We start from the raw sequence: 14,331 nt of genomic DNA, 5'->3' as shown, positions 1-14,331 counted from the left end.
GTAAGGACAATTTGTAGCATATGTTAGAAAAATTTAAAAAGATGACCAAAAAATTGGACAAAAGGCAGAGGAATAGGTATTTTTTAAATCAAGTGACTGTTAAAATATGCTGTTTAAATTCAATAATCAAAGAAATACACATTTAAAAATTGATGTCTCCTATGATTGTCAGAAGTTAATTACTTCTACGATGCTCAGCATTGATGGAAACGTAGAGAGAAAAGTATTCTTGTTTTCCATTGTGATGAATGTTAATTAGTATGGCCTTTCTGGAGGGCAATTAGGCAACATGTATCATTTTATAGAGTACAGACCCTTGGCCCTCAGGTCTATTCTTTGTTTCCTAAGAAAATAATCATACAGGTGTGCAAAGACATGTGTACATACATGGGTGTTTAACACGGCAATTGGAAATAAGTTCCTGTCTAATAATAAAGCATTAAGTAAGTAAACGTCAGTACATCCATATAGTGGAACGCTGTACAAATAAGACAAATACTGTAGTCACAAATAACCGTGTAGTTGCACATCTTATTGACATGCAACATTGTCTGTGATACATTAAGGAAGGGGTGAAGCAGTCGCAGAACAGCCTGTATGAATATTTTTTGCTTTTTTTTAAAAACAGCTTTTTGAGATATAATTCACATGCCAAATAATTCACTTACTTAAGGTGTACAATTCAGTATTTTTTAGTATTTTCACAGGGTTGTGTAGCCATCACCACAATCTAATTTTAGCATATTTTTGTTCTCCATAAAAGAAGCCCCCCTACCCCTTGGCGGTGACTCCCTGTGCTACCCCCCAGCCCTAAGCTACCATTAATCGACTTTCTGTCTCTATGGATTTGCCTATTCTGGACATTTCATATGGATGGAATCAAACAATATGTGGTCTTTTGTGACTGGCTTCTTTCACTCAGCATGTAATGTTTTCAAGGTTCACCCATGTTGTAGCATGTATCATTACTTCATTTCTTTTCATTGCTGAATAATTTTCCACCATATGGATGAACCAGCATTTATCCATTCAACAGTTGATGGCCATCTGGGTTGTTTCCACTTTTTGACTGTTGTGCATAATGAAGAGCCTATATATTATATAACCATATTTAATGCATACAGTATGTAGTGTTATATACCAAAGTATTAACAATAGTTATGTCTGATGATTAAATTATGAGGGGCTCTGCTATCTACTTTGCTGATTTGAACTAAACTGATTTGTTTAAAGACAAAGATAATTCTGTTGGCAGAAAACATACACTTCAGGAGGAAAATGCCAATCCATTTCTTCCTTTCTCTCTCTTTCTCTATAAGCCTGCACCTGCATTATCATCATAGGATTACTTATTAACAACAAGAACAAATTGTTTATTTGGAAGCTTTTTATCACTTAAAAGTCTCTTCTTCCTTAAATGTACTTCTTTTAATTTTTTTGGACATGTATCTTTAGTCAACTCAGAATTATCAGAAATAGAAAATATAGGTTACCTATTTCTTCTCTTTTAGTTATACCTTTTATTAATTTTACTCCTTCCCCCCGCCAAAAAAAAAGTGCAAAGAAAAAGCAGAATAATTTCACATTCCTCGTTAAAAAAAAAATCTTTCCCAAGTCCTTTGACATCATGTACACATTATCAGGGGGAATCATTTGCACTGCTTTGCTGGGTTGGGGCTCATTCACTGTGATTCTCAAATGATGAAAACTCTTTTCTGGGGGATGGAGCTAAATGGCCCTGACCTAGAAAAGCGGTGTGATTTCCAGTGGACACATAAGCCCCTCCTAAAGACCAGTCCCATCTCTGGCAGGAAGCAGGACCATTTGTCTGACTGGAGAGAGAGAGAATTCAGAGTTGAATTATTTACTTAAAAATTTCAATCATTGGCAGAGCTAAACATCACTGGTATACATCTGTCTGAAATGTAAAAAAAAGTTGACCTTTGTTTGAATATATCTCTTTCTGTTCTGAGAATTCACTTTAATGAGTATATTGAGAAAATAACTGAATTATGTTCAGGAGAAACACAGTGCATAAGAGCCTGAGTGACCCTGTCATTTCCTTGAAGATGTGTATTCTGAGAATTTATGTCTGTGTGACATGCTGGGTTTGTTCCACTCTGAATGGTGGCTTCCTCCTACCCCTTTACTGGGTTGAATGCCTCAGTCGAGCTCAGGCACGAAAGCTCTTTTAAGCCACTTTCATCTTGGCTTTCAGATTTATTTTCTTAATCTTTTTCACACAGGCCAATTCTCTCACTTTTTTCCCCCTTGAGTCCCTATGGGATCATCTCTTTTTCCTTTTCATCTGGTCCATCTCGGCTCCCCTTCACTCTTTGTTCTCTATTTTGCTATCTCAATCTTAGAAATATTTCTATGTCTTCCAGCTTTTATTCAGTTAACAAGTAGTTAAGTGCTAAGTACGAACCTGGACCTGTACATGCTAGGAGACACCAGTGGATGAGACAGTCACTCCCTGCCCTCACGGAGGTTATAGTCTAGCAGGAAAGAAGTATATTAAATGAATAATGGAAAAAACCAAAAGAAATTAGTGTTAAGTACCAGGAAAGAGAAGTAGAGGTAGAATCAGTGATCTCTTTCTAAAGGGAGGGCTTTGTTTGGTCTGGGGAATCAGAGGGCTTCTTTAAAGAAGTCATGTTTCAGGCTTCCCTGGTGGTGCAGTGGTTAAGAATCCGCCTGCCAATGCAGGGGACACGGGTTCGAGCCCTGGCCTGGGAAGATCCCACATGCCGCGGAGCAACTAAGCCCATGCTCCACAACTACTGAGCCTGCACTCTAAAGCTCGTGTGCCACAACTACTGAGCCCGTGTGCCACAGCTACTGAAGCCCACGTGCCTAGAGCCCGTGCTCCGTAACAAGAGAAGCCCCTGCAATGAGAAGCCTGCGCACGGCAACAAAGAGTAGCCCCCGCTCGCCGCCATCAGAGAAAGCCCCTGTGCACCAACGAAGACCCAACGCAGCCAAAACCAATAAATAAATAAATAATTTATTTTTTAAAAAGTCATCTGCAACTAAAAAAATAAAAAATAGAAAAAGAAGTCGTGTTTCAGCTAGGACTGAAGTTAGAACAAGAGTGGCTGAACAGACGGGAGAAGCACTTGGTCAAGGAGCAGCCCAAGCAGAGAGGACCAGTGAAGAAGGCCCTGAGCAGGGAGAAGCATGGCCTATTTAAGGAACTGAAAGAATGCCCTATTTCTTTTCTACAACTGAGACAGTTCCCGTCTCTGTTGTCCTCCGGTAACTTGGGTCAGGGGACATCGTTTCCCTAACGGTTCCACTTTTAATTGCTACATGTCACATCTGCCTGCTCCAGGCAAGCCCCATCAGACTCCCAGTATACATTGTAAATTACCCAGGACTCTTGTTTACTAGAAATAAAGGAAACTGATTTCTTCTCTCTGGGTCTCTTCCGAAGAGAGATAACAGCCTCTCTCATTAGAGGAGATGAGATAAACATTCTCTCATCTAGGAACTAATTAGGTGGTGGTGAATGGTTACATGCTATTGCTAGTGAGTAGGGTTTTTGTTCATGGTCTTGCATCCCCCTTGCTTCCTGCTGGGATGACACACAGTAAGATAAATATGGCTGCAGCTGGAGTGGAACCCAGCCATGAATGAAACTTTGAGTTGTCAAGGAGACTGTGCAGACCCAGGGTCTGTAGAGGGCACCAACGGAGTGTTATTGGTGAAAATACCAGAGGCTGGTGAGGACCCTGTAGATGTTCTCTATGGATCGAGCCGGCTGAGTCAAGAGAAAATCCCCTCAGATGTGGAGAAGGAAAAGCTGGGCCTCCCCACTCCTGGGAGAACCTGATAACAGTGGACGTCAGTACTGATTGGTCTGAATTGCTCCTCTTCCAGGATAAGTGGAGAGGCCTAATCTTTCTCATACTCTGAGAAACCCAAGAGCCAAGGGTATTCATTCCCTTACCTCTCACTGCCTGCCAACCCCATAAGCCTGACCTGAAGGAGAGCACAAAGCATTCAAGAACATCCAGTACCTTGAAGGAGGGTGACCAAGTTCGATAAAGCACAACAGGTGGCTCCCACAGAGGCAGATGTCATGGAGGAAACAGAAGATTAAAATAACAACAACAGTGGGCTTCCCTGGTGGCGCAGTGGTTGAGAGTCCACCTGCCAATGCAGGGGACACGGGTTCGATCCCTGGTCCAGGAAGATCCCACATGCCACGGAGCGGCTAGGACTGTGAGCCATGGCCACTGAGCCTGCGCGTCCGGAGCCTGTGCTCCGCAATGGGAGAGGCCACGGTAGTAAGAGGCCCGCATACCACACACACACACACACACACACACACACACACAAATATATATATATATATATATATAACAACAACAAAAATAAAACAGTAAATGGATAAAAGAAAATATTGCAAAGAAATGTTGGGAACAAATAAAGAATTTCAAAGGACAAAAACCGTGACATATAATATGTAAAGAAATTAATAAAATGTAAAATGGACAGTACTGAAAACCCAAGTAGGGATCAGGAAGAATTTAACAACAAAAAGGAAAAAAATAGAAAATAAAGCTGAAAGGTAAGATATATAGAGGAAAGATCAGAGGAAAGAAATATGTGACTAATTGTCTCTTTTCTAGAATATGAAAATGGAATTATGAAAATGTAAAAATTGAAGAGAGAATTGAAAATAAATGTCCCTGAACTGAAGAAAGACCTAAGTTTTCAGAGTGAAATGGCTTTACCAAGTTTAAAAAAGTCGCACACTAAGACAGTCATATGTAGATGAATTGTCTGAATCCCAAGAATAAAGAAAAGAGTTGAGACAGGAAGAATAGTTGATTTATAAAGAGAAGAGAATCAGACCGGCCTGGAAGTTAGTTGTAAAATTTTGAAAGTGGAACAACATCTACCCATTACAGAGAAAAAAGAACAGGGAGCCAATATTCCAGGGTCTGGCTAAGATGTCATTCAGATTAAGTGCAAAAGGCACATTTCTTGGCCATGCAGTATATACTTTCTGAAGAAATTACCCAAAATGATCTAGAACAAAGATCTCAAAATGGAGAAAGCAAAGGATACAAATAAAGTGTTTTCCAAATAAAAATATATTTTTTTCCTGGTAGTAGGCCAGACTTCTCTTTGTTCTATTTTATTTGAGCTGTTCTTAGAGCAAACTGATTTAAGTTTTCTTACTGTAATGTAAACACTTTATTTCCATACATTAAGAACATAGTTTTGGGGCTTCCCTGGTGGCGCAGTGGTTGAGAGTCCGCCTGCCGATGCAGGGGACACGGGTTCGTGCGCCGGTCCGGGAAGATCCCACAGGCCGCGGAGCGGCTGGGCCCGTGAGCCATGGCCGCTGAGCCTGCGCGTCTCGAGCCTATGCTCCGCAACGGGAGAGGCCACAACAGTGAGAGGCCCGCGTACCGCAAAAAAAAAAAAAGAACATAGTTTTGGATATCCTTTTAAGAGATTGAAATGATCTTAACACTAAAAAGAGCCCCTAATTAAGCTGGGCTTAAAGATTTTATGTGTGTGCATGCTTGCTCTACAAAAGAAAGTAATGTTCCTGTCCAGTGTTTCAAAATGGTATTTTTTTTTCCGTCCCATAAATGCTTTTAATTCTGTGATGTGTAATTTATGGGGCAAATTGTTGGTCAAGAATAGACAATGGAGTATACATCTTTTCTGTTGTTCATTCTTCTTCCTGTTCATCTATGTTTTTATTTCAAGTCTGTGTAAATCCCTTTTCACACACACACACACACACACACACACACGCACAGAACCAAATCCTTTTCTCAGTGCCATACTTAGACGCAAGAGTGGAACATGTCAGGGCTTCCCTGGAGGCGCAGTGGTTGAGAGTCCGCCTGCCGATGCAGGGGACACGTGTTCGTGCCCCGGTCCGGGAAGATCCCACATGCCGCGGAGCTTGCGCGTCTGGAGCCTGTGCTACTCAACGGGAGAGGCCACAACAGTGAGAGGCCTGCGTACCGCAAAAAAACCCAAAAAAACAAGAGTGGAACATCTCAGCCTGTTATGTAATACAGTTAGAAATGAATAGTAAAAACAGTATTTAAATGGTACTTAGCCACATGGAAATTTGAAATGTCTTTTCTTAAGTAGCATAGGGCCAAGGAAAACATTTGAAACACAATTTAATAGTGTCCAGAAAATAAAGAAAATGACTATAATTCTGTAAAAATTAGTACTTAGATGAAAATGATGAATGCTTATTAATATGCAAATAAAGAGAAGCATTTTAAATTTCCAAGCCAAAAATGATAATGGTATGCAAATCATAAAAGGTAGATTGATAAACTAAATCTCTTTTAAACATATCTAAGTTACCCTATATACATTTCAGTGAGTGTATATATGTATATGTGGGGGGGGTGGAGAAAGAGAAAATGAGAACTGTTTTAACTTTTTGTTTTGAAATAATTTCAAACTTGTAAAAATAGTACAAAAATTCTTGTATACCCTTTATCCCAGATTATCCCTATGTTTCAACATTTTGCCATAATTGCTTTACCTATGTATCTATTACCCACCCATCCATCTATCCATCCAATATGCTGTAGGATAGATAAATATCTATATAATTTTCTGAGCTCTTTGATAATAGCTTGCGTGCATCTTACTTCTTTCCCTGTAGTATTTCACTATGTAGTTCCTAAGAACAAGAATATTCTCTCACATAGCTAAAGTATGGTTATTAACTTCAGAAAATTTAACAGTGGGTACAATACTTTTGTCAGATGTCCCAATCCTGTCCTTCATGGCAATTTTTTTCCAATACAGGGTCCAGTTCAGGATTGCTTATTGTATAATTTCCTTTAATCTAGAACAGTTTCATCAACTTTTCTGTTTCTATTGACATTTTTGAAGAATATAAGTCAGTTATTTTATAGAATGTCCCTCAATTTGGGTGTTTCATGTCTAGATCCAGGTTATATAGTTTGGACTGAAATTATACATAAGTGATAATGTGTCTTTCTCAGAATACATACCTGGAGATGCAAAGTGCCTCTTACTCCTGTTTTGGTTCTGTCAGTTTTGTTCAAGTGCATAAGATATTTTCTGATTTCTCCATTGTATAATTAACATTTTTTTGTAATAAATAATATGTGGCGAGATACTTTGAGATTAGCTAGATACCCCTTTTCTCACCAAACTTCCCCCATCCCCTAAATTTAGCTTTCATTGATGATTCCTACCCGGATCAGTCTTCACTCTGATAGTTGCAAAATGGTGCTTTCTAACTCCATTTTTCCCTCTGTTTGTTAGTTAGCATTCTGTTATATAAGGAAGAGCTTTCCCTTCTCCTCTGTTAATTTATTATTGGTATAAACTCATGGTTTCTTATTTTATTCAGCAGGTTATAATTTTTACCGTTCTTATTTATTTTTTTTCATGCTCAAATAGCCCCAGATTTGGCCAGTGAAAACTTCCTCAGACTGGCTTCTATGTCTTTGAAGTGTCTATCTGTATTATTTTTGAGCACTTTCTTAATTTCTGGCACAAGGTGGTTTTAAGCTCATCTTGTGTTTTTTGTATCCCTGCCCTGGAATTAGCCACTTTTCCAATGAGCCCTGCCTCCTTTTAGTGGGAAATGGTATTTAAAAGCAATGAGGGACTTCCCTAGTGTGCAGTGGTTGAGAATCTGCCTGCTGATGCAGAGGACATGGGTTTAAGCCCTGGTCCGGGAAGATCCCACATGCTGCGGAGCAACTAAGCCCATGGGCCGCAACTATTGAGCCTGCGCTCTAGAGCCTGCGAGCCACAACTACTGAGCCCGCGTGCCACAACTACTGAAGCCTGCACGCCTAGAGCCCAAACTCTGCAACAGGAGAAGCCACTGCAATGAGAAGCCCGCGAACCGCAATGAAGAGTAGCCCCCGTTCACTGCAACTAGAGAAAGCCCGCGCTCAGCAACTAAGACCCAACAATGAAGACCCAATGCAGCCAAAAATAAATACATAAATAAATACATTATTAAAAAAATAAAAACAATGACTGGGGGAATTCCCTGGTGGTCCAGAGGTTAGGACTCTGTACTTTTACTGCTGAGGGCTCAGGTTCAATCCCTGGTTGAGGAGCTAAGATCCCACAAGCTATGCAGTGCAGCCAATAAGTAAATGTACAATTTGATAAATTTAAAAAAATTAAAAAACATATAAGAACAATGACTGGAATGCCTTTGTAGCAGAGCTGGAAATGTGTGTGTGTGTGAGAGAGAAGAGTCCCCGTTCTATATTTTTGTCTCCCACTTGTTTTTTCTTGACGTGGAAAAAACCACGTCGAGAACCTGGCTCCCAACAACATTAATATTATGTACTTATTTGCTCAATCTTAAAATATACACCAAAGAGTTTGAGTTACTAGACCCATACCACTCCAACAAACAATGTTCAAAGGTTTTTTTTTCTTTATATTAAGGGTATATGGTCCAAGCATGCTATTCAAATTACCTGGATTAATTCTTTTTCTTCTCCCTTCGGTGAGTTTATTAATTTGAAAAGAACTGGGTTCATTTGTTTCTGTTACTATTCATTTTTAGTTTTTTTCCCTCTGCATCCTTTTTAAAAATATTTTTTAATGTGGAATTTTAACATGATTTCCAAGTCAAATTCATAAAAGAAGGAGCAGTTGACTCCCTCTCCTCTCCCTTCACCCTGTCTTCCTACCTCTTGTAGATAATCACTACATTTGTTTTTGGTTTATCCTTCCTATTTGTTTTTGCAAAAACATGAAGATACAATGTTTTTTCTCTCTCATTCAGGTAGAATGGAAAAACATTCAAAAAACAAAAAAACAGGATCATTTCCCCACTCTCTGTCCTGTGGAGACCCCTGACTCTCACTCCTCAGACCAAAAAGAGGGGCTTCTTCAGAAGCTCTTCATATTTGTACCTGGTGTACAGACCCAAGTTTCAGGTTTCAGGCTGTCCCTGATCCTAGGACAGGAGATATCAGAGAAAATAAAAAACAGGAAACTCACTGCTGGTTTGGTGGTACTCAGAGTTCCTTGGTTGGACTGCTAGCTTATTCTTTTGAGTCTTCAGATAGCTTTTCTGTGTATTGCATCCAGGATTCTTAGTTGCATTCACTGGGAGAGACAGAGTGAAGTCTGCCTACTCCACAGGACTTTCCATTAATCAGCTCATTGGTGAGCATTTTAGGTAGAAGATTGTTTAGAGAAATTCTTCAAGCAAGGACAGAACAACCAGTAAAGAATGTGGACAAACTTGATTTTCTTCCCCCTGTTTCTTTGTCTGTTACCAAAAACTTTCCTCAAACCAGCCATCTAGTATGTTTTTCACATCTTGGTTGAAAAATTTAGACATTTAGACATGATTTCTTCAAAGTATAGATTTTAAGAGCAGTGTTTTCTTCTTAATATATTAGTTTTTGAAGTGCTGTCTATTTTGATGTGTTATTGGACATTTTGAACAAATGAATGTAACTTATGGATCTGATAACTGTCATTTTGAGTAAAATTTGTAATAATTATTGAGCAATCCTCATTAACCATAGTTTTATCATAGGTGTTCCTTAAACGTCTTGTCTTTAATCAATTCTTTGTTATAAGAATCACAAAACATACAAGAAAATAAAACCAACTTAAGTATTACTGTATAAGGCCAGCAATATTTATTACGACCAATTCCTGATCTTTTGCATCTGATCTATGCTGTCAGTCTCACATGCTTATTCAGGAGTCACATTACAAACAAGGGTATCCAAATGGCCAATGAAAAGGATTTCAACTTCATTAGTCAACAGAGAAATACAAAATCAAGCTATTGTGCAATACCACCAAACAGTGAAAATGAAAACCATAGACAGTATCAATTGTTAACAAGAATATGGGATAACTGGAACTCTCATATGCCTGGCAAGAGCCTTAAATTGGCAAAACCACTTTGGAAAACGATTCAGCAATATCTGCTAAAGCTAGTCCTAAATGTGAAGATCCTAGGACCAGCAATTCCATCCCTTGGTATATAACAAACAGAAATATATACATATGCTTACCAAAAAGAAGGTACATGAGTGTTCAAAGTGGCCTATTTATATTAGCCCAAAACTGGAAACTACCCATATGCATATCAGCTGTAGAATAATTGAATGAACTGTGTATGGTGAGAATGGAATACTATACAGGCATGAGAATGAATGAAGTACAACTACTTGTAACAAAAGAATCTCACAAACATGATGTTGAGCAAAAGAAGTTGGTGTCTTGACCTAGGTGTTGGTTTCCTGGGTGTATTCACACTGTGAAAATTCATCCAGGTGTACATTTAGCATTTGTGCATCTTCCTATATGTCTACTTCAATAAAAAAGTATACTAAATAAATTAGATCTTGATTTTTTGTTTGTTTTATAAAGATTGACTTTTAGTGTATCTCTGTGTTACTGGCCCTTTACTGAACTCCTTAGATGGAATAGTTTTTCAGTTGACTCTCTTGTTTGTTATAGGTAGATGATCTTTTCATCAGAAAACTAGAATGGGTGTAACCTTTAGGAGAATAAAGTTTTTAATGCCAAAAAACACATAGAATTAATTCTTAAACAGCCCAATTATCTTTAAAGGAAAAAAGTAAGGCCCGTTACATCCAGAGCCCATTTAAGAGGGTCTTCTGTCTCCCTTGTCCTTTCCATGGGCCATAAACCTCTGCAGTGGGAGAACCCAGATAGCACTAGAGCAGATTGCCTTTGTGCTGACCCTTTTAAGTGAGCGACCTCTCACATTATATTTGTAATAAATGCTGATGTAGGTGAATACTAGTCGTATAACATAATTCTGTTTGTCCCTCCCCAACCCCTTCGTTTTGTTTTAGGGTTTTGTTGTTGTTGTTTGTTTGTTTTTGTTTTTGCAGATCTGTTCACAGATGCTGCTGAAACTGAAAAAATGGCCAGAAGTTTGGAAGATTCTGAAGGAGTTTATTTTGTTCCATCTTTTAGTGGATTGCAGGTATTTTTTTTTAAGTTAATGGCAATTACAAACATTTCCCTCTTCATACTCACACCTAATATTATGTATCTGAAAATGTGGGCACTGAACAGAACTGAGGTGAAAGGTACTTTCTAGGGCTGAGAAGTTGTGTTTTGACCTAGCATGAATTCCACGAGAGGGCAGGGCAAATTCTGTTGGCTTCTGCTCAGAACTCCATCTCTGTGAAAACTAAAAGTTGGCAGGTTTATTATAGAACTTTTACATAAGACCCATGGTTACTTTATCATGACCAAAAATAGCCATTTACCAGTGGGGGAAAATAGATCAGCATTCTTTAGTTAGAGGAGGTGTACCACCGAGAATTAGAAAAATAATGTTAAGGTATATATTATACCTTATTTTTTTCAGTTGTTTATAAGTTTCATTAATTTTTTTTTCTTTTTTTTTTTGGCTGCATCAGGTCTTCGTTGCTACGTGCAGGCTTTCTCTAGTTGCAGCGAGCTGGGACTACGCTTTGTTGTGGTGCATGAGCTTCGCATTGCCATGGCTTCTCTTGTTGTGGAGCATGGACTCTAGGCGCGCAGGCTTCAGTAGTTGCAGCATGCAGGCTCAGTAGTTGCAGCACATGGGCTCAGTAGTTGTGATGTGTGGGCTCTAGGGTGTGCGGGCTTCAGTAGTTGTGGCGCATGGGCTCAGTAGTTGTGGCGCACGGGCTTAGTTGCTCTGCAGCATGTGGGATCTTCCCAGACCAGGGATCAAACCCGTGTCCCCTGCATTGGCAGGCAGATTCTTAACCACTGTGCCACCAGGCAAGTCCCTAACATTTTAAAAAAACATCAGAATTTCTTTTCGTTAACCGTTATGATGTGCGATGTTGGTTACCTTGCCTAACTAAAAAGTGAACTCAGTAAAATACTTGATTGTGTAATATTTAACTTTGTATTTAATTGAAAGATCTGTTGATACTACCTTTAATTTTAGCATAGTGTTACAAAGACTTTTACAAACTGTTTTCAAGTATATTATTATAAACAAAATTCCTTTTTGGGGGGATAATTAGTCCTTTAATACTCCTCTAAATATTTTTTTCTTTCAAAAAATAAAAATTTCCCTTTCTTCTAGTCCATCTATACTCAAGCAATCAGTTACAAAAAATCCAAAATTTAAAAGTTTGGATAATACAATGTAGAACCTGGTGAAAGGAGTTAGATCAGGGTTTTTAGGGTTTTAAATCCCTAAAAATACCATATTTTCAAACTAGATTTTTAAATGAACATTATTTTAATATCTGTAATAATTTCCTTCTACATACTTTATCACAAAGGACTAAAAGTTTATTAACTACATAAAGAGGTTGCATTGCATCCTCTTCAGAGTGATGTGAGGCACCTAAATGGCATCCATGATAGGGCAGGTAATGAAGAATATTTGTCTGATTGAGGTTTAAGGAGGAAGGTTGGATGAATAGTTGTCATCAGCAAAGGGAGGGTTTAACTAGGTTACTGTGGATTCTTCCCTTTTTGAAAAATGTGCTGGGGGACCTAGTTGTGACTCTGTCTTGGCAACTCTAACTTCTCCACCAGTTCATATGCCTGTAAAAATAATGTAAACTATGTGATTAGAAAAACCAAAGTATAGCTAAAGTCTAAAAGATTAGACAACACTATCACAGATGTGATTTTAATTTCATGTTGCTAACAAAATGTCCCTGTGCTGCCATGATTGCAACCTGGCAGTATGTTGAAGTGGGTGGGGTGGGGTAGGACCGCAGGCTCGTTATTTCCTGAAGTAAAATGAAACTCTTAATTGGAAACCAAAAGTTAATTCAAACAACAATAGTGTGTTGATACTAAGCTGTTCAGAAAATAGTGGGGAGATCACCTGTAAGTTGCCAACGTCAACAACTAGAGAAAATGTGGGCTAGGAGAATGGAAGGAAGGAAGGGTCAAGTATCTATGATACTGCCTTTAATTTTAGAATATTGTTACAGTTGCAGGTAATGGGGGGCAGGATATTGAAGGCTCCTAATAGCCTCAGGGGCGTCATCTGAGAAAGGGGCATTGGAGGAACTTCGAGGACAGGGGGAACTTGTGGGGCAGCCACTTTAGGGAATGGGCTGGAGCATAAGGCTGTACACAGAGTGGCATCGATTGGTGCAGCCATTGTGGCTTTGTCTAGGTTTGGGGAGGGGCAGGCTAGAGCAGAGCATCCCTCACAGGTATCGGAGGCAAGAATCAGTGGTCATCTACCTGACGTTAAAGTTACTCTGATGTTGGCCATACATAGTAGGATGGCAGGACCGTGAGCCAAGTGCCAGTCTTCAGCGGATGAGGAGTCATGCTCCAGTGAAGGTTCTTGGGTTTGCAAGGAACAGGCTTGCTTGAGCGCCTCCCTCTCTCCCCCTGCCCACCCAAGAGGAGCTGGCTGTTCACACACTCCTGAGCACCAGGATTGGAAAGGAGTTGGCAACTGACGTAGCAGTTCTCAGTGTTCTTCTCTGTGGTTTCTGCCTCTCTGTGGCTCTGCTTTTCCCTTCTCCTTACCAGCTTTGCTCTATACCCTTTCTTCCTCATAACTTCTGTTTAACTGTCATTCTTTTCCTTATACTTTCTGCCTTTTCACAGTTTGGATATAAACACAACAACCTTTTTCCATCTTGCGCATCCTTTTCGCGTCTGTTCCCTCTGAAGCGCTTCCTCTTTCAGATTCCAGGGGAGGGAATCTGATTGGGCCACCTTGTCTTTTCAAGCCTTGGACAGACTTGTGCTCACCCGCTGCAGTTGTGGTGGCAGCAGTAGGACTAGGGCATGAAACATGGCTGCTTTAGACAAGGATTCAAGCAGTTTACTGAGAACCCCTCCCCCTGTAATTCCCCCTCTAGTTCTGTGCGTGACTGGGACATCTGAGCCATGGAAAGGCAAAGGGATATAAAGCACGATATTGATGCAGACCTAAGCAAACACGGGGGAGGCGACGCGTCTGCTGACAGCAGATGCATGGTGGCTGACGGTGGTCATGGGAGGCTAGAACAGTCCTTCTGGTCCTTGTGTATGGAAGCCTGTGGACCTTCCACTCCATAGCTGCAGCTGAAGCCATTTGCCCAGCACAGAGCCAGGCTCGTTATAGCAACCAACCACAAAATCAGTGGAAGGCACGTCTCAGAGTTGTTTAAGAGTTAGAGGAGTTTATTGACAACAGAAGGAAAAGTTGAAAAGGCATAGTAAAATAGTTATGAAGAAAGTGAGTAATAGTGGGAAGGCTTTGAGTAAGAAATGACAATTAAAATATAAATTATAGTGGCAGCTAACCTGTGAATACTCGCTATGTCTCAGGCACTGTCCTAAATTCATTTCACGCGTCGG

At 39.7% G+C, this 14,331-nt stretch overlaps 1 protein-coding gene across 2 annotated transcripts in view; it reads left to right on the top strand.

Moving 5' to 3' along the window:
* The window catches only part of GK5 (glycerol kinase 5), a 77,608-nt gene that overhangs the window by 49,897 nt on the left and 13,380 nt on the right, over positions 1 to 14,331 (top strand). The window contains exon 12 of one of the 2 annotated variants that reach the window (XM_027091766.1): positions 10,893 to 10,987. In XM_027091766.1, coding sequence (XP_026947567.1) covers positions 10,893 to 10,987 — 95 coding nt within the window. Of the gene's footprint in view, positions 1 to 10,853; positions 10,988 to 14,331 lie in introns of both variants that reach the window. The other variant, XM_027091765.1, reaches the window with a different exon arrangement.

This window comes from Aethalodelphis obliquidens, unplaced genomic scaffold, assembly GCF_003676395.1.
Source record: "Aethalodelphis obliquidens isolate GAN/ISIS:26980383/991018 unplaced genomic scaffold, ASM367639v1 scaffold72, whole genome shotgun sequence".
In the NCBI taxonomy this organism is placed as follows: domain Eukaryota; kingdom Metazoa; phylum Chordata; class Mammalia; order Artiodactyla; family Delphinidae; genus Aethalodelphis; species Aethalodelphis obliquidens.
Note: the sequence above shows the minus strand (reverse complement) of the source record. Positions and strands in the feature narration are given on the sequence as shown.